Genomic DNA, 24,719 nt, shown 5'->3' on the forward strand with positions numbered 1-24,719 from the left:
TTGGTCATTGACATAGATTGACATTGACACGTCTGTCTCAGCTGTGTCTTTCTGTTTTTTGCATCTGTCATTTCTGATAACAACAATAAATTATCTATTTATACTTAATTAATAACTTATAATTTTAATAATAATTATTGTTCCACTAATGTAATTGTTCATTATTTTTTTTGTTTTATTCTATTTACCTAACTACATACGTAAATGAAAAGGTAATAACAGTGAAACTAACTAAAAACTAAAAAAAAAAAATTGTCAAACAAGAGTAAAATATACAATAAAAATATAGTGATTATTAATATTAATATATCGTGAGATGATTTTTAGTAACTGCAACTGTGGTGCATACTAGTCGCATACACGAGTCGAGTTCATGAGGCGAGCCTTGTGTTTACTAACTACCTTAGTCCACGAATATAAGAATATGTCTATGAAAAATACGAAAAACTTCAAGGAATGGAAGTTTAAAGAACCACCGAGCTACGCTGAACTGCCTATCGATGATAATCCGGAGTACAACGTTCCTGTTGCTGTGAAAAATGCTGTCTTTTCAAAGGTAAAAGTGATAGTGGACATCACAGTATATACTGTGACACTCATCCATGATACCTTGCATGTATTACTATTAGTAATGATTAAGGTATTATGCCCACATTTTCTGTAAATTAACTGCAATATTTAATTCTTCAAAACTATCCAATAATACATGTTTGCTACTTTTGAACAGATTTTGAATTTATTTCTCACCTTTTTTATGCAACTTTGAATGGCAAACATACTGACAGGCCACCTGATGGAAAGTGGTAATCGTTGCCTATAGACATGAGCAGTACTATGGACATAATAGAGTATACTGTTTTATATTATTAGCAATGGAACTGATAATCTGCATTACTAACAATCCCTTCTCCCCCACATCCAGCAGTGAACGGATATTGGCTGAATGATAATGTTGATGATTCCATTCAAACTGAAATACAGCCATTGCTGGAACACAGAAATGTTAATGAGACAGAGGTACTCATATAGAAACATGCTCAAAGTAATGATTTTAATAGATGAATAAGTCTAGTCTAGTGTTTATTTTAAAATTATAAAGTTTTATATATAATGATTAATAGAATAAAAAAAAAACTGTGTTTAAAAAAGACCAAAAGTTCTTCAAAAAAAGGGGTAAAAAGGTTTCTTCATGGTAAGCAATGTGCTTGTAAAGCCTCTGGTATATGCACAATGGCCCAAATGAGGGGCTAAGTGCGGAAAATGAAGTCTTTTTCAAGCCTCTGGTATTGTAGGCGTTCATAGGCTCTGGTAATCATTTATCATCAGATAGGCCATGCACTTGTTTGCCACCTTAGTGGTATAAAAAAAAGAAAAGTCTCAAGAACTAAAGAAAAGGAGCTGATCCTTTCACACTATTTTGCAATGATCTGATGATGAATAATTGTAATTATTATTCCAGGTGCCCACAGAACCACTTATGGGCAAAGTCCAGTTAGTGTGTGTCTCTGGTGATGCTCTCACTGAAATTCTGGATTTGGACCCAGCTGTGGCCGAGTCTGAGGAGTTTGTGGACTTTATAGCTGGGAAATATCTCCCTGAAGGGGGCCTCACTGTTTGCCACCGGTACGTACTTCAACGCCATACTAAAATTAAACTCTACTGGCGTTGATTCTCTTACATATAGATATTGAATATAATTCAGTATGTCAGTACTATTAAGATGATATATTTTTATCTCCATATTATTTCTCTTCACTTTTTTTTTTATAGACCCATGTCTATAAAATTTTCAAATATATACATAGCCTACATTACTCCCTGATAACGTAGCTTTCTTTGTAAGAATTTTTAGAATAAGAATAATTTATTTGCTCGAAATGTGGTACAAAGGTCTTAAAATGGTAACTGAGCTACACATTTCGCCTTATCTAAAGGCATGCAAATTAAAATTGGTTGTGCAGTTTTTGAGTTTATTCATTACAAACAAACAAATCTTTCTTCTTCTTTGTAATATTAGTATAGATAGATAAAATTTACCAGAGCGAGACTTTGTACAAAAGTCTTTTGCTTCGCCACCTCTGTTCCATTCGTGTTTCTATCGTGAAACAGTTGTGTTGGCATGGCTGTGTTTCGGTTTAAAGGTTGGGATATGGCAGGGAATTTACATGGTACAGAGGCATAATAGTTTGGTCCTCAGTAATGGCAACGCATGGGGGGTATTATGGGCGAAACAGTATACTCTGTTATGTCCGTGGTACTGCTCATGTCTATATGCGACAGTTACCACTTTCCATCAGGTGGACAACTTTTTTGTCATTCTAAGTTACATAAAAAAAAATTACCTATGTAATGTTTGTTTTTTATGATCATAAATGATGTCCTGCTTCGCTTCAGAAATAAAAATACATCTCAAGAAGCATTGATTATTTATGATACTACTCAATCTTTCTCTCTCTCTCTCTGTATCATCAATTGTTTTTTTTTTTAGTTATGGAGGGTATCAATTTGGTGTATGGGCAGATCAGCTCGGTGATGGGCGCGCTCATATTCTCGGGGAGTATGTTAACAGGTAAGTGACCATGCTATCCAAACCAAGCACTGCTTGAACATGTAATATTTTAATACAGTGTTTTTAATTTTTAAAAACCTTGTAAAAATTTCTTTTTTTTTTTATACAACTTAGAATGGCAAACAAACTGACGGCCTACCTGATGGAAAGTGGTAACCGTCGCCTATAGACATGAGTAGTACCGTGGACATAACAGAGTATACTGTTTCGCCCATGATACCCCCCATGCGTTGCCATTCCTGAGGACTCAGATGTTATTCCTCTGTACCCAGTAAATTCACGTCATATCCCACCCTTCAAACCGAAACACAGCCATGCTAACACAACTGCTTCACGGTTGAAACACGAATGAGACAGAGGTACCCAAGCAATCGTTTTTTGTACAAAGTCTCCCTCTGGTATCTATCTTAGATATAAAAACGTGAGAGTGTAGTTTTTCCTAATTAATGACAATGATGTGGTAACCCCGCTTGCGAGGGGGAAGGGATTGTTAGCAATGGAGTTTGACAGCCCCATTGCTAGCAATATCAGGTCGACCTCCACGTGGTTCCCCCTGGAAACCATCGTGAACAATTCTCGTTGAATTCGTCACGATGGGCTAACTGACTTATTTCATCCTCACCTATCATCCTTCATTGGTACCCCGCCGGTGTATACCGATAGCGCGGGTGGGGTTACTATTTCATTATCACTTATTAAAAAAAACCCCGCTTGCGATAACGGTACACGCTGGCGAGGCATCAGTGAATGATGATAGGTGTGATGAAAAGGCAGATCTTCGTTAGATAGGTGAAAATGGAATGGCGGCCTAAAGAAAATAAAAAAAAAAAAAACTACCAAGCTACATCTATCTAGGAAATATCATTAATACATATCTTATGTGTCGTTGTATATGTCTATAAGGCATAAGGGATGGTTACCACTTTCCATCAGGTGGACCGTCAGCTTGTTGGCCATTCTAAGTTGCATAAAGAAAAACGAGTATACATATATATATGAAGGATAAGCAATCTGAAATGGCAATGGGCTGGTCACATAGCTTGAAGAATCGACAACCGATGGGGAAAAAAGGTTCTTGAGTGGCGACTCCGTATGGGCAAATATAGTGTAAGATGACCTTCCCCTCTTCACTAGATGGAGTGACGACCTCAAATGCATTGTAAGGAGTCAGTGAATGCAGGTGGCTCAGGACAGTTCCTTATGGCAGTCTATAGGGGGGGCTATGTCCAGCAGTGGACAGATAATGGCTGATTAAGTTATTACATTATACGTTCTAAAATTTCTAGCAAAGGTGAAACTTGGCAACCTCAACTCAAAGGTTCTGGCGAGACACCGTACTCTAGATTCGGGGACGGGCGCGCGGTTCTACGCTCCTCCATCAGGGAGATGGTGGCGTCTGAAGCATGCCACTTCCTCGGAATACCTACTACAAGGGCCGCCGCTTTGGTGGGTAAGGTATTTCGTATTATTTCGAATTAATCGTTTATTCACATACAAACATACAAATTGTATTTCCAATCGCCAGGGACAGACAGACATATTGTAATTAAATTTGAAATTATTAATTAATATAAAAAGATAAAGTTAAAATAAGAGGAAATACAGTTAAAATAATTAGTTTTTTTTTTAACTGTAATTCTTCTATAAATTATGGTTTTTTTATGGGTGGAAATGGTATGGTAACCCCGCCTGCGCTAACGGGATACGCTGGCGAAGCACCAGTGAAGGGTTATAGATGAGAATGAAAACAAGCCAGTTAGCCCATCATGATGAATTCATCAGGAATTAACCATGATAGTTTCCAAGGAGAAATGCGAGGAGGTCGACCTGGTTGGGTATATTGCTAGCAATGGGATTCTCAGTCTCCATTAGTAACAATCCCTTTCCCCCCTGTAAATTATGGTTAGGGCATTGTCTGTTTCTCCACTTTCTGTCATTAAGTGCCACTTTCCTGTGTTCCATTTTCAAGGGTGAAACTCTAAAATTGCTGGGCATTGTTTTATGTTTTTCACGTAACAAGGGCCTGTAGTCTGCAAGTGATGAAAAATAGTATAAATAAATAAAATAAATAAATATGCACAGTCAGTGAGGAGCACAAAGTATGGCGAGATAAAACATACAGCGGCCACGCGCGCCAGGAGAGTGCAGCAATAGTGATGCGCCTGTCACCATCCTGGTTCCGGCTCGGCTCCCTGGAGATATTCGACAAAAGGAAAGAACCCCACACTATGAAGATACTAGTTGACCATATTATCAAGGTAAACACGTTTTTCACTCTATCCTACATATAGAATAGATAATGTTATTTTTTTTTTAATATTATTTCAATTTTTAACTGTCCACTGCCTCTCTCTTTATGGGCGTAACTGTCCCATAAGTAGAATTATGCCAGTAGTTGCCATGTTTGGTAGACGAGTTGGTAACTGTATTTAGGCTTTTAGAGATGTTTATTATATATATATATATATATATATATATATATATATATAATTTTAAAATAATTGTAAAATAATTATTTCTTTTCCAGCATAATTTCCAGGATATCAGAGACGATGAAGATAAATATGTCAATTGGTACACAGAAGTGGCACACAGGAACCTTGACATGGTCGCAGCATGGCAGGGTAATTATATGCCGTACTAATTATGGACATGATTGTCAATTCTTAACTTAACTAACTTAACTTTAATTTAAATTAATTCTTGTATGTTGGAAGGAACTGGTTTACAAAACACAGGTTAACATAATTCATAAGTCATGTCAAAACAATATGCAATATTGCAACCTTGTTGTTAACCTTTCGTAAAATAAGATCTTGCAAAAAATGAAATTAATCGTCCGGCAACGGTTATTAGTGGACTGTATGAAATTTAATACAATGATGGTAGTTAACGTAAGAAACACAAGAGGACAATGAAAGTGGTGACCACTGACCTGAAGCTTTGTAGTTAGCAGGATTCGGATCTGGCTTTAGGCTTCCCAGTACTTCTGGCTCGTTCGAACTTACCCTCAGATCCAGGTTACCTATCCACCGCCTTGAACCGACCAGCAGTGCAATGCCCTCCTCTCAATCAGCCTCTTGGTTATGTGCGATATATTAATTTATACGATATTCGCGGCAATATATGCACGCGCACGATAATATTCAAAAACGAGAACGAACGACGACAACGAACGTACGATCTACCGACACATTCGATAACAATGGACAAGACTTTTTTTTTTTTTACGATATTGTTGCCAGTCGAAATTTATTAAAGCTACAATTCTTAACACCTGTATTTGTTAACAATTTTACTTACTTATTTATTTAATTTATACGTTCAAAGCCGCGTTAAACTGTTAATATTTTATTGAAATAGGTGTTGTTTTGCAGAATACCCTATCACTGGTTATTTAATTAGAATTACTTAATTTCACCACTCGAAAATTGACTACTATTATTATTAGAAGAAGTTCTACAACTTTTCATATTAACCATCAATCTCCGACTGCCATTTCGTCCACACACATTTTGCAACACGTATTTCACCTCTAAACCGAGGCGTCTTCAAGCAAATTAATAGATCGCTTCTCGGAGTCTAGGGTTTTTTTTTTAATGGATGGTAATGAAATGGTAACCCCACCCGCGCTATCGGTATACACCGATGGGGCACCAGTAAAGGATGATAGATGAAGATGAAGTAGGTCAGTTAGCCCATCGTGACGAATTCAACAAGAATTGTTCACGATGGTTTCAAGGGGGAACCACGTGCAGGTCAACCTAATAGGGCATGTTGCTAGCAATAGGGCTGTCAAACTCCATTGCTAACAATCCCTTTCCCCCTCGGAGTCTAAGGTTAACCGTTTGCAACTCAAACTTCACAGTTTGGTTGTATGGATGCATCTTTGAGTGTTAGTAGTCGCTAATGGTAGCGGAATTAAACAAAATAATTGTACCACCAGTAAAATTGTGAAAAATCATATTCCAATATTTTACGCTTTTTTTTCCAAACAATTTTCCAGGCTTTGGCTTCACTCACGGTGTTCTAAACACGGATAATGTGAGTGTACTGGGCGTCACAATTGACTACGGCCCCTACGGTTTTGTGGAGCATTACAACAGGCATTATGTACCGAACACCTCTGACGATATGGCCCGCTACGCGTACAGTAAACAGCCAGAGGTAATTACTATTTCCTACCACCTATTTGAAAGAAGCAAAATTAAAAATACGTATTTGGCTGCAATCTCTAACTTATGGGCAGACAGAGGATCTGATAAAACTTATTGTTTAAAATATTTATTGAAATGTAAGCATACTATAGTTACAAATTACACGCACGCGTACGCACGCGCACGCACGCGCACGCACGCACACGCACACATACATATACACTATTACAGATTATTGCATGGCTGTGTTTCGGTTTGAAGGGTGGGATATGGCGTGAAATTACTGGGTACGAAGGAATAACACCTGAGTCCTCAGGAATGGCAACGCATGGGTGGTATCATGGGCGAAACAGTATACTCTGTTATGTCCACGGTACTGCTCATGTCTATAGGCGACGGTTACCACTTTCCATCAGGTGGACCGTCAGCTTGTTTGCCATTCTAAGTTTTATAAAAAAATAATTGCATGTTTATTAACTACGGTTGCCAATACGCCTGCCAAACGTGGCAAATACTGGCAAAACTCCCAAGGGGAGCCTTACGTTCGGCAATGCGAGTAATTTTCCTGTGTTCCAGATAATCTTGTGGAATTTGGAGAAATTCGCCCTGGCGATGGAGCCGATACTGTCTGATGATCAAAAGAGGAGAATCCAAGATGTCAGACGTACTCTAGAGAAATATGCTAATGACAAAGTACTGTGAGTATTATTTGTGAAGTAACTAATTGATCGACATGTCTCTCCATGCCAGGTGCTATGGGTATGCATAAGTTCTTTTATTTCTTGACACATATTACGCAGCGCCATCTAGTTTAGTTTTGAGATCAAAATAACTGGTTTTATCACATTTGAAGTCGGTCTTAAATTATGAATTGTTAAATCGTCAACAGACGGACATATCTACTGAAGTTGGGTCTGAGTGAAGTACACGATGGTGATGAGCAGCTAGTCGACCAACTCCTGCAATTGATGCAAAATACAATGGCCGACTTCACTGCCACATTCAGGCAACTGGCTGAGGTAAGAAAGCATTTAAAATCCATTTTCAATTGACGTCGAAAGAGGGGAAAGGGATTGTTAGTAATGGAGACTGAGAATTCCATTGCTAGCAATATACCCAACTAGGTCGACCTCCTCGCGGTTCTCCCTGGAATCCACCAAAGCTTAACTGCGGCTGCCAATCAGCCTCAAGCGTGGTAAATGTTGGCAAAACCCCCTTATGGGAGATACTTATGTCCAGCAGTGGACAATTAACGACTGATATGATATGTTGAAAGTGAATATAAAACACTAATTTTACTTTATTCAAATTATATTCTACATGCAAAGCCAGGGTGGAAAGCTAGTAAATAATATGATTATGAACTAAAGTAGCAGACTGAAAGATTTTTTTTTATACAACTCAGAATGGCAAACAAGCTGACGGCCCACCTGATGGAAAGTGGTAACCGTCGCCTATAGACATGAGCAGTACCATGGACATAACAGAGTATACTGTTTCGCCCATGATACCCCCTCATGCGTTACCATTTCTGAAGACTCAGATGTTATTCCACTGTACCCAGTAAATTAACGCCATATCCCACCCTTCAAACCGAAACACAGCCATGCAAACACAGCTGCTTCACGGTTGAAACACGAATGGGACAGAGGTGCCCAAGCAATCGACTTTTGTACAAAGTCTCTCTCTGGTATAATCTGATCTATTGTGAAGTACAAATGTTCGCCTTATATTCTAAAGCATGCAAAATCATTATTGGGTACAAGTTATATTACATAGCTCTGGTATTGCAGGCGTTAATAGACGGTAACCACTTACCATCAGGTGGACCGTATGCTTATTTACCACCTCAGTGGTATAAAAAAAAAATATTAATGAACAAATCTCTTACAGGTAGACAGTAAGCAATTGTTGGACAAAACCGTATTGGAGGGGAAATGGTCTTTGAACAAGTTGCAAGAGGCGTCGCAGTGGTCCGTTTGGGTGCAGAAATACCGTGACAGATTGAATGCGGAGAATGGTAAATTGTTGTCTAAACTAAAAAATAGATTTCAGCCCATCGTGACTAATTCCACTAGAATTAACCACGATGGTTTCCAAGAGGAACCGCGTGGAGGACGACCTGATAGGGTGTATTGCTAGCAATAGGTCAGTTAAACCCTATTAATTAGGGGGAAAGGGATTGTTAGTAATGGAGACTGAGAATCCCATTGCTAGCAATATACCCAACCAGGTCGACCTTCTCGCGGTTCCCCCTGGAAACTATCATGGTTAATTCCTGATGAATTCATCATGATGGGCTAACTGGCCTGTTTTCATTCTCATCTATCACCCTTCACTGGTGCTCCGCCAGCGTATGCCATTAGCGCAGGCGGGGTTACCATACCATTTTCACCAATCAAAAAAACCCTTTCCCCCCGCTGTGTTTCGGTTTGACGGGTGGAATATGGCAGTGAATTTACAGGGTACAAAGGGACAACACCAGAGTCCTCAGGAATGGCAACGCATGGGGGGTATAATGGGCGAAACAGTATACTCTGTTATGTCCATGGTACTGCTCATGTCTATAGGCGACGGTTACCACTTTCCATCAGGTGCGCCGTATGCTTTTTTGTCATTCTCAGTTGTATAAAAAAATAACAAATAATGTTATATTACAGTGAGTGAAGAGCAGCGATGTGCTCGCATGGTCAAAGTGAATCCCGTATATGTACCAAGAAACTGGATACTACAGGAGGCGATCGCGGACGCGGAGAAGAACGACTTTGATAAGGTGACAATTGTTTTTTTAATGGATTATGTGGTAAACCCTGCCTGGTATATTTTTTTTGATGGGTGAAAATGGTATGGTAACCCCGCCTGTGCTAACGGGGTACACCGGCGGGGTACCAGTGAAAGATGATAGGTGAGGATGAAGCAGGCCAGTTAGCCCATCGTGACGAATTCAACAAGAATTGTTCACGACGGTTTCCAGGGGGAACCACGTGGAGGGCGACTTGATAGGGCATATTGCTAGCAATGGGGCTGTCAAACTCCATTGCTAACAACCCCTTTCCCCCTCAACCAACCATATGCTAAGGGCTTGCTAGAAAAATACTACTAATAAAGTAAGTTGTAAACTGATCAAGATATTTTAAATTAATCCGTGAAAAATTCACAAAAGATATTACGAAAACCTCACGTGGAGCCATATTTTTTAACCGACTTCAAATAAAGAGGTTTTCAATTTGTTTATATTTTTTGTTTCATCATCGTCATACCCTACAACTGTCCACTGCTGAATATAAGGCTCCCTTTGGAGGGGTTTGCCAGTAGTTGCCACGCTTGGCAACTGAATTCGCAACCGCAGATAGACTTTGTAGATGTTCCAAGAGGGACACTGCTGCTATCCCTCGCCCTCCCTTAATCATCTCTTACGACCCACGGGAAAGGAAGGGGTAGTCTATTCTATGCCGGGACCACGCGGCGGCTTATGTTTGTTACTGTTTTTTTTACAACTTAGAACGGCAAACAAGCTGACGGCCCACCTGATGGAAAGTGGTAACCGTCGCCTATAGACATGAGCAGTACCATGGACATAACAGAGTATACTGTTTCGCCCATGTTCCCCTCCATGCGTTGCCATTCCTGAGGACTCTGGTGTTATTCATCTGTACCCAGTAAATTCACGCCATATCCCACCCTTCAAACCGAAACACAGCCGTGCAAACACAACTGCTTCACGGTTGAAACTCGAATGAGACAGAGGTACCCAAGCAATCGACTTTTGTACAAAGTATCAGGATTCACTAGGTTTTTTCACAGAACAAAAAGTTAATTATTATATTTTTAATGTTACAGGTTAGATTATTGTTAAAGATCTTCAGAAATCCATTTGAGGTCAACGAGGAGGCTGAAATACTTGGCTACTCAGCACAGCCGCCGAGCTGGTCCTACGGCCTCAAACTCAGCTGCTCCAGCTAGACGTTTGCTACGTTCATAAATTGCCATAATCTCTTATATCCAATGGCATATTTAATATTTAGATAATGAACAGGAGTGTTATTGCATGTCTCTGAAAAGTTTTCTCGCATCCTGGAGTGGGTATGGATCGTCTAAAACAGCTTTTTCCAAAGTGGGCGATAACGCCCCCTTGTGGGCGCTGCATGCCTAAATAGAGACGGTAAGAGACCCAGGAAAAATGGGGGCGTTGTGTAGAGGCTTGGAGGGTGGTTTGTTGATCTTGAAGTAAGTGGTTTTTGAGTAGGTGAAAAAATGGGGGCGCTAAAAAATAATTTATTCTCAACTTAGGGTAGTAGACAAAATAAGTTTGGGAATCATTGAGTTCTAAAAAATGGGCCTATGTTTGTATAAGTCATATACCACGGTATATGACTATTGATTTTTTTTTTGGGATATAAAGAAATAAATATCGTCATCTTCCTACTCTTACCCTAATTATTATTTGGGGTCAGCGTAGTTTTTTATTTATATTACAAAAAATTGTCTTATAGTTTTACAACCGGCCGCCTGTCTCACGTCAACCCTCTTTGGGGTTATAATATAAAGAAATAAATATATAAAATTTAATAATAAAGATGATATAATAAATTAAATATATAAGAAGTATCTAAGAAACTAGGCGTCATAGAAAACATAACATCCATAAAATAATGTACAAATATATATATATATATATATATATATATATACCTAATATAAATAATGTATATATATTATGTTCCAAGCAAATTAAGAATTTTCTTTATATCATAAAAGGAGTTTTGCCAGTACTTGCTACGCTTGGCAAGCGGATTGGCAACTGCAGTTAGGCTTTTAGTGATGTCTTAAGAGGGCGATATTTTTTTATATACACAATTTATGTATTTAAGTCAATTTGATGTTATTATTTTAGTAATGATGTAAAAAAAAAAATATTTTGTTATACATTCAATATATATATTTATTAATTAAATAAATTGTTTCCTTTCAACATTATTGATAATTAAACTTCCTGCAATCATGTTCTCCATAATTTAACTAAAATATATTTACAATCAACTAATTATGAAATCCTTAAATCAGAAAAAATGTCGACCAAATCCACCAAAATGATATAAAATATTACACATAATCCTCATCAGCACTATCATCAGGCTCAGAGTAATCTTCATCATGATCTATCTTTCTTCTCTTCCGTTCTTGAATATTCTCCTTCTCTTCTTCACTGTTTTCATTCTTTGCCTCCGTTGGAGCAGATCGATGGTGGAAAACAAAGGAAATACTCTTAGCTAAATCCCAACACTGCTTCAGGACAAGATCAGCCAAGCTTTTCTTATCGGCACAATGGTACCAATTAGACAGATCTGATGTGCAATCAGAATTTTCCGGAGGCAATGTTACTTGGATATTGTTCACACATCTCTTACACTTAAACTTGCTGTGCGTATCTGATAGAGTGTTTTCCTCTAAACGGAACAAGTCTTTGAGGTCTTCTGATGTGAAGTGACGTAAAGCATCCTCATTCTGATCAACAACTGTGTCGCTCAGTGCTTTCTTGTGGGCCTGCCTTTGAAATATCTTCTCTTCAATAGTACCAGTTGCTAGAAGTCTGTAAATGTAACAAGGTTTCTTCTGTCCGTCACGCCAAACTCTGGCCATAGCTTGCTCATCGTTAGCTGGATTCCAGTCCGGATCAAACATGATTAAACGGTTCGCACCAATCAAATTCAAACCACATCCACCAGCTTTTGAGCTCAACATAAATATCCATTCCTTCGATTCCTTATTGTTAAAGCTCTCGACAACTTTAGCCCTTTTCTTTATGGTCATAGAACCATCCAATCTCACATACTGGTAACAGCGTTTCCTACATAATTTCTCAAATAAGTCCAAAGTCTGTGTATAATTTGACACTAAGACAATTTTGTCATCTGTATTTGTCTTCAGATTAGCTAATATACAATCGAGAATCATGAGTTTACCAGAATATTCTGGTTTAACATCTTTAATATCATAATTGGTCGGTAACAGATCTCTGGCTTTCTCAAACCCTTCAGATCTTTCCATAATTTTATCATAAACTAAATCAGGGTGATTACATAATTTCTTAAGTGTTGTGATATTGGATAGAGCACTGAGTGTGTTGCTCTTCTCTCCAGTGCCTGTGAATTTGTTTCTAATAGCATCAGAATTAATGAAATTCTTATATATTTCTGTCTGCAGTGGAGTCATTTTAACACAAATGACTTGTTCAAACTTCACTGGTAGATATTTAGTGAGTAGCGTGCTTGTCCTTCTGATCATGCATTTATTGACAATGGAGGTCAGTGTTTGAAGACACTCTTGTGCTCTTTCCCTTTCCTGAGGGGTTGCTAGGGCATCCTGTCCTTTCAGAATAGCATTCTCATACCTCTTTTTAAACTCTTGAGCAGTGCCAAGTATACCTTCATTAACAAAGTGCACCAAACTGAAATATTCTGTTAGATCATTCTGAATTGGAGTTCCCGAAATTAGTATCCTTCTTTTAGCTTTCAAACCCATCAATGCTTGGTAGGTTTGATTCTCACTATTTTTCAGTCTGTGCCCTTCATCGCATAAAACTAAACCAACCTCAGATGAATGTAGTATATTGGAGTATATCCTAAATGTTTCATATGAAATTATCAAAACTGGTGTGGCCACTCGAGTTGCTGAGTAAGTATTCATGAATTGCTGCAACTTCAAGGTTATCTCCGCTTTAGAACCGCCATCCATTGGCAGCGCATTTATTCTCTGTCCAAGCCATTTTTGTATTTCATTGTACCAATTTTTTACCAAACTACTAGGACAAACAATGATAGCTTTACAGATCGTTGGCTTGCACTCGGGCCCTTGTCGTAAAAGAGTCCAAAGCAGAGTGATACACTGTAATGTCTTACCTAAACCCATTTCATCGGCCATTATACATCCATACGCATTCTCAATCTGTTTTCCTGTAACACAGTCGTACATAAAGGCCACCCCTTCTCTCTGGTGAGGTCTCAATATATTTCCTAATACTGGATCGACGACAACTGCTACTTTTATGTCGTTAGGGCTCATTTTCATTTTCTCGTGTTCAGGTATATACGGAGGGCGATATAAAACTAGTGCGTTCGGCTCGTCCGGATCGTGTAGCGCCCGTCTCACTTGACTACGTTTTAGGCCCAAACTTTTACTACAATACGATGAAACATAATTCGGTATAGGTACCTTGAAGGGTTTACTTAATATCTGTCTGATTAAATTCTCGTGTTCCGAGGAAGACATCGTTTGCGAAGGAGATTTCTGAGCGAGCGGAATTCGTGCACATTCCCGCTTTTTTCGTTTTGAATTTAGTAAAGGACTTTTGAATACGTTGTCGCCAGAGCCGATTTGACTCGGCGCTAAGCTACGTCTCATTATAATAGTAATATTAGAGCACCATTAGGAAAAAAAGTGATGAAATAAACTTTTTACAAAACAATTCCAAATTCAAAATTGTTATTGTTAGCTTAACTTGTCAAATTCAAATTACTAAATGTCAAAAGTTTAAATCTGTCAAAACAAGATAATTGTCAACTATACAATGTTCGGAAAGGCGGGAAACTCGAATAAGAACAAGCGGGTTTTTTAAATTTTTTTTATTAATTTATTAAAACTATCTCTATCAATTCTTATTATTGAATAAAATATTATATTTTCACTAAATTCAGCGACAGTAATATAATTAGCATTCATGGGGAAGCGCAGTTGTAGAAAAAGGAAAAAAAAGATGACGATTCAGGTGATGTAGACCATGAACCTTGTAATGACAAGGATATATATTCGGAAGATACTTCTACTGACTCAGAATCTGAAATTGATAAGGCCGATAAGTATAAACCTTACTACGTCACAGATTATATTAGAAGATATCCCGAGGAATCCCCTGGGACAGAATTTGTTGTCTTTGTAGAATCCTCAGATAGTCAGAAAACCATTGGATCCAGAGACTTGCTCTCACTCTCCTCCTGTTTAAAACGATTTAATAAAGGGGTAACTTATCTTAGATCTATAAATAAATTCAAAATCGGAGTATACTTTCAAAAGCCAGACTTAGCCAATGCTTTTTTAAATAATAAAACTTTTTTAAATGACTACCATTTTAAGGCCAGTATTCCTGCTTCTTCAACAGAAGTTACAGGCGTTATTAGAAATGTACCTACAAATATATCTAATAAAAAAATATATACTATGATATCGAGTTCTAAGAAAATTATTGCTATTAAAAGAATTTTAAGAAAAAATACCTTGACTCATGGATATGTGTTACAGCCAACTCTAACCGTGACAATTACTTTTGCTGCATCTGTATTACCTGAATATCTGGATATTGGAGGTTGGCGCCACAATGTCACTCCATATATACCACCAGTTAAACAATGCTACGGTGCTTGAGGTATGGACATTTAGCTAAATTCTGTAAGAATTCTGAGCGTTGCAGCATCTGCAAAGGTGAGCATAATTATAAAACTTGTACAACTGGAATGGAAAACGCTATTTGTGTACACTGCAATGGAAATCACACAAGTGTATCACCGCAATGCCCTGTTAAACAAAAGAAAATTGCTGAAAATAGATCTAAATTCAGACCTGCTTCTTTTGGAGATATACTTAGCACTGAAATATTTCCTAAACTGGGTAACAAACCTAAAAAAAATGTAGACCTAATTTCAATTCTAAATTCTGATAACAAGAGTTTATCACTTTTAATAGAAAGCATAATCAAACTTATTTCACTACATAACACAAAGAACACATCTATTAACACTAAAAGTGTTTTGAATGTGTTATATGATACTTTTGGTAATAGACCTATTTCACAAAATTCAATCGAGACCAATTAACTATCATACAGTGGAACGCTCAGAGCCTACTGAGCAATCGACATATTTTTACACAATTTTTAAATGAACATCATATTCACATTGCTCTCATCTCAGAAACTTGGCTAAAACCACATTACAAATTAAAAATTAAAGATTATTGTATAGAACGAAATGATTGTGGTAATAACCACAATGGAGTAGCGATTATTTAACATAATAGTATTAGATATAAAAAACTTCACTCTTTTTTCGACAATTCTTTGCAAACTATAGCTATTAGTATTGAAGTTAATAATTCTTGGTATTCAGTTGCCAGTATTTACTGTCCTACCAATAGTACACCTAGTTTTACTAAAGCCAAATTTAAGTTCTTTTTGGAGTCTCTTCCTAAACCCACTATCATATCTGGAGATTTAAATGCACATCATACTATGTGGGGTTGTACCTCCACTAATACAAGAGGTAAAGACATTCTTGATTGTTTAGATGAATGTAATTTGGTACTATTAAATGATAAGCAAGTTACTACTGTTGGCTCTCATATTTGGAGACCCAATGGCCTTGATTTAACTATGGTATCCCCATCCATATCATTAAAATGCGAGTGGTCGGTTCATGATGATCCGTTAGGAAGTTATCACCTGCCGACTTTTACTAAAATAAACACAAAGAACTCTTCATCAACTCCGTCAGGTGAACAACATGCTCCTATAGATGAAGTTAATAAACTTTTGTTAAATCGTATAAACCTACGTCTCGTTAATTGGGATCTTTATTCTGAAACTGTTAATCAATTACTTTTGGATTTCGAGTATGATGTCAATGAACCCTTAAACAATTACAATAGGTTCTGTAAAATTATTTTGACAGCTGTGGAACGTTCCGTTCCACGTAGGAACTTATCAAATAGCGGTGCAAATACTTCAAAGAGGCACAAACATATTGCAGTACCTTGGTGGAATAACAGGTGTGCGACAGCTGTCAATGATAGTAAAGCGGCTTACCTTAGGTTTAAACAAAATCCAACTCTCGATAATTACATAAATTTTAAAAGAGTTCAAGCTGTTAAAAAGTTAGTAATTAAGCAAGTAAGACAACAGGGGTGGCAGGAATTTTGTTCCAAATTTAATAGATTAACACCAATTTCCACTGTTTGGCAAAATATGAGAAAACTAAATTCAAAACATCGTCAAAATCATTTTAAAGATATATCATGGGTCAATGATTTTTTACGCAAATATACTCCTGATTTTGTACACTCATCTTTTGATGACAAACAGTTTAATTCTGTTAATTCATGCCCAAAATTTCTCACTGACCCATTCTCAATTGATGAAATATCCAGTGCAGTAAAATCTAGAAAAGATACAGCTAGTGGCCTTGATCGCTTAACATACAATATGTTTCGATTGCTGAATAAAATAAACCTTACTAAACTCTTACAAATTTTTAACGATTTATGGAAGGACTGTATTATCCCACCAGAATGGAAAATGGATTGTTTGATTCCAGTAATTAAACCCGGTAAAGATCCTACAAATTTCGACTCCTATAGACCTATAACATTGACGTCCTGTGCAGGCAAATTATTCGAACAATTAATTAAACAGCGTTTAGAGTTCTTTATTGAAAGTAATAGTATATTACCATCGAATCAATTTGGTTTTCGCCGTGGATATTCAGCGCGCGAAAGTTTAGCGAACTTCTATGTCGACCTTAGTACTGCTTTGAATAACGATGAATATGTTCTATCTGTTTTTTTAGATGTCGTAGGAGCTTTTAACAATGTAAATTTAACAGTTCTATCTTCGATTTTATCCTCATTTCTTCCAATGAAACTTATCGAATGGATTTATAATTTTCTTAGTAATAGAGAAGTGTATGTTAAAGTAAATAGTAAATTAATAGGACCTAGGTTAAGCTCTAAAGGAGTATGTCAAGGTGGTATTCTAAGCCCGCTACTATATATTTTATATATCTATAAACTTAATTCAATTTTAGGAAACAGTGTGAACAACTTGCAATTTGCCGATGATTTATTAATTTATATAAAAGGAAAGAATATTATTGATATGCAATTAGTGTTAAATGAGTCATTAAAAAGACTTGAGAAATATTTTTCTCTTCTTTCCCTCGATATTAGTTTAACCAAAAGTAAAGTAGTTGTTTTTCATCAAGTTCATAAATATGTTCCATTAATGAATATTATATATAATAATCAAACTCTTCCAACAGACTGTAGCGTTAAATTTCTGGAGGTAATTTTTCATCAAAATTTAAAATGGGATCTATACGTTGATTGCTTAGTAGATCGTGCTTTAAGAGCCACTAATATAATAAGATCTGTAATTGGTCGTAACTGGGGAGCTGATCCTAAAATTATCCTTTTACTTTACAAATCTCTTGTTAGAAGTAATTTTGATTACGCTTTCTTTTGTTATGCCTCAGAACATAAATTAGTAGAAAAACTCGAAAAAATTCAAAATATGAATTTAAGACTTATTTTAGGTGCTATGTATACTTCTCCAATTATCTCAATGCAAGTAGAATGTAATTTGCCTCCTATCCTTCTTCGTTTCGAATACCTAAAACTCAAATTTCTCTTCAAAGTTTTTTCAGTTTCCAATAACCCACTCATACTCAAATTATTAAATTGCCCCATTTCTATGTTTTTGAATAAAACTATTGTCAATGATTTGAATTTACGAGATGAATATAACATCTATAGTAGTAAGATACTTCCTTGTTATAATGGCCTTTATGAGAGTAAGTTCTGTAAAATCAAAATTGTTATACGTAAAGACATAAAAGAAAAGCACGATATGTATGAGACTTTATCAGAATTTATTGACTACAGGCAGATATATACAGATGGTTCCAAAAATGCACTTAGCACTTCAGTGGCTTTTTACGATTTGTCAAATAGATTTGGTCACGGTTATAAAATTTCAACTTTGGCTAGTATTTACACAGCAGAAGCAAAAGCTATATTTTTAGCATTAGAATACATAGAAAAACAGGTACTATATTCGAAATGGATTATAATTACAGATAGTATGAGTGTTCTTATGGCATTAAAAAATAACACATTCATTTCATCATCAAACTACTTAATTCAAGAAATTCGTAATAAATATTATCATCTCTGTACTATATATGGAAAAGATATTATCTTCATCTGGACCCCTTCACATATTGGAGTGTTTGGGAATGAACAAGTAGACACTTTGGCTAAAATTATTAATTCAAGTGCTGCTCGTGTTCAAGATTTACCCCTTTGTTACTCAGATTGTAGTATTGGAATACATAAAATCGTTACAACTAAATGGGAGGAGCATTGGACTCAAATATTACAGACTAAAGGCAAATGGTACCGCAAAATTAATTGGCGTATTGGAAAACCGTGGTTCTGCAAAGGAAAGGACACAAACAGAAAATTTTACACCAATATTTGTAGATTACGAATCGGCCACGGACATTTCAACGAACACCTGCACCGAATGGGCATGATCGCTTCCCCATCATGCACATGGTGTAACTCAAATACAGCCCAAACTCTACATCACCTTTTTTTTGATTGCTCTGAATTTGTCATTCAAAGACACATTATGTTTGACGAACTTAGGATTATCTTCAAAAAACCCGAAAATATCCCGCACTCAATCCCGATTCTCTTAAGATTTCCTTCTTGTTTCAAAGCTATTTTCACTTATATTACTACAACATTCAAGGAGCTATAAGAATACTTTTATTGAATTGCAAGACAATGATTTTTTATAATTATTTATTTTTAATTTGATAAATCCACTGGTTTAAGAAAACTCAAGAAAAGATATTTATGAAAATGTACTTACCGGATTTGACAAATGAAATATTGAAGATTATGACAATAATTGAAGCGACATTAGAAAAATAAAATTCCAGACAAATTATCTTCTTGAAGACTAGGCAGCATGGTCTCCGACCTTAGCCTGTTCCAAACGGAACAAACGTACTAAAAAAAAAAACAATGTTCGATTTACACACTTGTTACAAGCGTCGACAAGGGGCCACAGAGTATATTACACAGTTATCTACACGTAAAGGATTGGCCATTCTAAACTATGCTGATGCTGGGGAAGGGATTATTAGTAATGGGGTAAAATAGCCCCAATACTAGTAATATAACCTGTCAGGTCGATCTCCACGTGATTCCCCTGGAAACCGTGGCTAATTTTAGTTGAATTCGTCACGATGGGCTAGGCAGTACCTGCTTTCATCCTCATCAGTCATCTATCATTGGTGCCCCTCTAGTGTATACCGATAGCACAGACAGGGTTACCATACCATTATCACCCAATAAAAAAAAAAAAAACTATGCTAATATCATGTAGTGTACAAAATTTATTCTCTAGTTTATTGTTAAATAATAGTCGTAGTATATATATTCTAAGAATATTCTTTGTTTTATGATTCAGCCTACATATTCTGATCTCCAGTATATCTATATTTTTACTGTAAATAAATATAATAATAAAAAATATAATAATATCAAATTATCATTCCAGTAGAAAGTATTTATTACTTTTTTTTTATACAACTTAGAATGGCAAACAAGCTGACGGCCCAACTGATGGAAGGTGGTAACGGTCGCCTATAGACATGAGCAGTACCATGGACATAACAGAGTATACTGTTTCGCCCATGATACCCCCCATGCGTTGCCATTCCTGAGGACTCAGGTGTTATTTCTCCGTACCCAGTAAATTCACGCCATATCCCACCCTACAAACCGAAACACAGCCATGCAAACACAACTGCTTCACGGTTCAAACACGAATTATAACTTGATAATCAATAATCTAAAATATGTACATTAAGGGATCAAAATTAAATTTTATTTCAATATACTTTCCTTCTCCTTTATCCAAATGTTGTCTGGAAGAGATTACTTTAGCGTTAAGATGTCTGTTATGTCCACGGTACTGCGCATGTCTATAGGCGACGGTTACCACTTTCCATCAGGTGGGCCGTCAGCTTGTTTGCTTTTCTAAGTTGTATAAAAAAAAATCGCCTTTTATACTCCACAAGTGTTTATCTTTGTAGTATTCTTTAAGTAGTGCAATATAGTAAATAAACAGGCGTCGCTGTGCTGTCTAAGAAATGAACACTCTCAAGGACTTGTTGGTGACAAGAAAATTAAAATAAAAGAAATACATAGAATTACAAAAATACTTTATTAAAAAAACAACAAAACAAAACTTCCACTTACTTTAAGATTTCATCTTGATGTGTGACATCGATGAATTGGTACATAGATCACAGACAATTTGAAAATATTAAGTTTCACTTGTGCAGTGTAAGTATATAATTAAACATAAAAAAAAATCGAATCAGGATTTTATAGTATGCATAATACAATATGCATTGAAGCGGATTAGATAATGCACTGTAACTTTGCTGCAGTATGCTGTACAGTCATTAATTTGCTTGTGTATTAAAATGTATGAAGCAATATTACATGTAATATTACATATCTTGTTATATGTTTATACATTTATTTAAGACCGACGACCAGACAGAAGTAATTGAAGTTTTAGCAAATTTTGGCTTAAAGAAAAACCATAGATACAATTTTTCTTCTTTTATATGCCTACAATATGCTGGTTAGAGTTATGTTGTTCAAGATAGGCCAACTTGGCAATTGTCATAGATATTGGTGAATTAATTTCTTTAAGTGGTGAGCAATCTGATGAGACAATCTTGTGACACATTTGCGAATTTTGAACCAATTTGACGATTACCAAACGACTCCAGTGTTGGTATTAATTTTGTCACAATTAAAGATTTTTTTAGAAACAATATCGGTAATTAAAATTTAATTTACTTTAAATATTTTGATGAAAAAATGGCGAGTATATTTAAATATGTCACAGATAATATATACTATGTTGATATTTACACGCGCGCCATGTGTAGTTGATCTGCAGTTTGCAGGCGAGCAAGGGAGTGCAGTGGAGAGTGGGGGAGAGTAAACCGGTACCGCGATTGCTAGGACGGCCTATCACGAACAGTAATACATTGAGATGTTTAAATTACTTCATTAACGCATACGTAAACATTCTGATAACATTACGAAGGAATCTGTAACATGTTTGTCTTTAAAACCAAAATTTCAATTTAATAACAAAATCATGAATCTAGGACCAGTATGAATCTAAAGTTATGGGAATTTTGTATGGACTAGTAACATATTTTTATAGCAATCACTGTGGCCTATTTTGAGGCACTATTTTCTTAAACATATCTCTTAATTTAATATTTTTAAATTGACAATTTGATGAAATTATTGTTTTATGACCATCATAAATTAAATTTATAATAATTTTAACTTAAATCTAGTAGAAATTTTACATTGATGTCAAATTGAAATTTTTATTTTAGAGTAGTGGCAACACCAACTTTATCCATGCCTTTTTTTAGGCGCGAATCAAAACTCCTTATATCTTGGTGGTCCATAGTATAATACTTTTAAAACTTATATTTTAGAGATAATGACATTTAATGACATCTTTTCATACCGGCGAGCGTGTATGAAAAGATTAATGAATGTGGAAGAAGCGAAAGAGGTTTGTTTGAATCGAAGCATTTAACGTTCTATTGTTTCTGCCTACCTTAATGGGAGACAGGCGTGACGGATATGTATGTATGTATAATGACATTTCAAAATTCCCATTCGGTGTTTGTCATTTTTGTGATAGTCAATATTTAACTAATAATATAGCACACAAGAAAAAAACCGACAAAACTATTTATAATTAGAAATTAAAATCATTAGCATTCATTTACGCGAGTGTTCTATCAACGAAACAGAAGAAATTTTTAAAAGAAACATCGCTCGAAAAACGATAACAAAATAAGGACTTCGCATATTTACAGAAAATAACCAATTATCAGGTTTCCTTGATAGAACTCGTTGTTAAAATAATGCAAATACTTTTTACTCCATCTGTTAGCTGGACTCAAGACTGCGGTTTGTTAAATTAAAAAAAAAAATATGGCTAACGATCTGACAGCCTACCTGATGATATGTAACAGTCGCCTATAAACATGAACAGCACCAGTCGTCACAGAAAACACTGTATGCTTACTGTTCAAGTTTCATACAATATTGGGGGCCGATTCTATGGCGTTATTTTTTTGAACCTATCTTTTAACCAAATATTTTGATAGTTTCACGAATTTACTGTTCTTTATTTTTTTTATTTTTTATTATACACAAAAGGTTATTGAAATGTAAAAACAAACATAATAGTGCACAAAGGCGAGCTTATCTCCAATAGAGATTTCCTCCAGCAAACCCAATATGAGAACAACTGACAGTTCATTAGTAGTTACAGTCATACATGTGTACCGATCGACTTAAATGTTATAGTTAAAATAAATAAATAATAATAATAATAACTGTTATATGTATTCATCGTAAATTTATAATAATTTTTAATTAAATAAATAGAAATTTACATACAATTCTTAGATTACATACATTTTATTGTGATACAAAATAAAAATTTTAGAGATAGGTTTAAAGGACGCTTCAGATTTGACCCTATTAACTCAATAATAATAGGGGGGAAAGGGATTGTTAGTAATGGAGATTGAGAATCCCTTTGCTAGCAATATACCCAACCAGGTCGACCTCCTCGCTGTTTCTCCTGGAAACTATCATGATTAATTCCTGATGAATTCATCATGATGAGCCAACTGGCCTGTTTTCATTCTCATCTATTACCTTTCACTGGTGCTCCGCCAGCGTATCCCGTTAGCGCAGGCGGGGTTACCATACCATTTTCTACCAATAAAAAAAAACTCCATAATAATTCTTGTATGGTATTACAGTTGAGTCCAGCCGAAAGATGCTTGAATGATTTAATATTTTCTAATATTAATAATTTATAATAAAAAAATAAAGTCAAAAATACAAAATTAAATGGACATTCTATATTATGGTGACCTTAATTAAGTGTGATGTAAATATATATACAAAATGTGTATCATGGGACTGGAGGCCACTATGGTGGATTCATAAACAAACAGGACATGGCTACATATTATGGTATGATATACCATAATATGTAGCCATGTCCTGTGTGTAGCCACACAACCAAGCAAGTTAACAAAATAAATTCAGATATACAGAATTATAGTTTGTTTCAATTGAACTTAATCAAAATGTAAGCAATGTTTTGTCCAAATTATTTCAGAAAATGCTTTTAAACCGCGAAACTGGTAGGGTACTTACAATTTTTTATTTATTTATTATTTATTGACCACTTTACAAAAAAATTTTTGGTAGAAACGGCGGGTTTAATGCTATATAGCATTCTCTGTCAGTCAAGTGCTTTGGTAAAACAGAAATGTAATTATGAATGGTGAAAAATATTGAAAACTGTTGTGGTTAAATAGTTACTTTTATATTATTACTTGATAATAGAGAGACTCAAACGATTTTTTTATTCTTTCTCCTATAGAAAGTCATCTTACTTGCGAGTAACATATAATATTTTACATTATTTATTTATTTACTGCAAACAAATATTCTTGTTAATACACTTTTAAATACATTTATAAATTTATTTTCGAAAATTTTATCTACCCGTATAAAGTCAGGATGAATAGCTAGTCGTTTTTTTTTTGTTGTTACGATACAAGTAAAGCTTTTTTCAGAGCAAAATCTGTATAACAAATTTGTTTGTTTTGTACTTTTTTTTTATTATCGAATCAATTTTACTGTCAGAAAATCCCCTTACTATTTTCTTTGTTCAAAATTTTAACTTATTTATTTTTTATTTGGATTACTTACAACATATATGTGTATGCATATATATGTGTATGTATATATATATATATATATATATATATATATATATATATATATATATATATATATATATATATATATATATATATATATATATATATATATATATATATATATATATATATCTCGACTTATATTATTATATATATATATATTGTAACCCACAGGAAAAAAGGTACGATATGCCCCAGTTTTATTTTATGTCCGTCCTCTACCTCGCCTTCTCTTTAGAGTGTATACTGAATTTGTGAGTGTTTGTGTGTTTGGTGTATGCATTGTGTTGG

At 35.5% G+C, this 24,719-nt stretch overlaps 2 protein-coding genes across 5 annotated transcripts; one reads left to right on the forward strand and one right to left on the reverse strand.

The window, feature by feature from the left end:
• The first annotated feature begins 49 nt into the window (after window positions 1-49).
• On the forward strand, window positions 50-11,684 carry LOC113513654 (protein adenylyltransferase SelO-like). 2 transcript variants are annotated; one of them, XM_052901706.1, is made up of 13 exons: window positions 50-212; window positions 328-556; window positions 1,460-1,623; window positions 2,489-2,569; window positions 3,856-4,019; window positions 4,652-4,827; window positions 5,097-5,193; window positions 6,576-6,736; window positions 7,303-7,424; window positions 7,616-7,745; window positions 8,620-8,746; window positions 9,387-9,499; window positions 10,567-11,684. In XM_052901706.1, exons 2-13 carry the CDS (start codon window positions 374-376, stop codon window positions 10,687-10,689), a joined length of 1,641 nt encoding a protein of 546 aa, XP_052757666.1. In that variant the 5' UTR covers window positions 50-212; window positions 328-373; the 3' UTR covers window positions 10,690-11,684. The 2 variants fall into 2 exon arrangements, with proteins under 2 accessions (XP_052757666.1, XP_052757667.1); XM_052901707.1 differs by lacking the exon at window positions 2,489-2,569.
• Window positions 11,685-11,692: 8 nt separating this feature from the next.
• On the reverse strand, window positions 11,693-16,473 carry LOC113515020 (DNA repair and recombination protein RAD54-like). 3 transcript variants are annotated; one of them, XM_052901704.1, is made up of 3 exons: window positions 16,329-16,473; window positions 14,997-15,193; window positions 11,693-14,560 (listed from the first exon to the last, which is right to left on the reverse strand). In XM_052901704.1, the coding sequence occupies exon 3, from the start codon at window positions 14,125-14,127 to the stop codon at window positions 11,830-11,832; it is 2,298 nt and encodes a 765-aa protein (XP_052757664.1). In that variant the 5' UTR covers window positions 14,128-14,560; window positions 14,997-15,193; window positions 16,329-16,473; the 3' UTR covers window positions 11,693-11,829. The 3 variants fall into 3 exon arrangements, with proteins under 3 accessions (XP_052757664.1, XP_052757665.1, XP_052757663.1); XM_052901705.1 differs by having other exon boundaries at window positions 15,065-16,452; XM_052901703.1 differs by having other exon boundaries at window positions 14,997-16,452.
• Window positions 16,474-24,719: the final 8,246 nt, after the last annotated feature.

Source organism: Galleria mellonella, unplaced genomic scaffold (genome assembly GCF_026898425.1).
Source record: "Galleria mellonella isolate WM207_F2 unplaced genomic scaffold, CSIRO_AGI_GalMel_v1 utg789, whole genome shotgun sequence".
Classification (NCBI taxonomy): domain Eukaryota; kingdom Metazoa; phylum Arthropoda; class Insecta; order Lepidoptera; family Pyralidae; genus Galleria; species Galleria mellonella.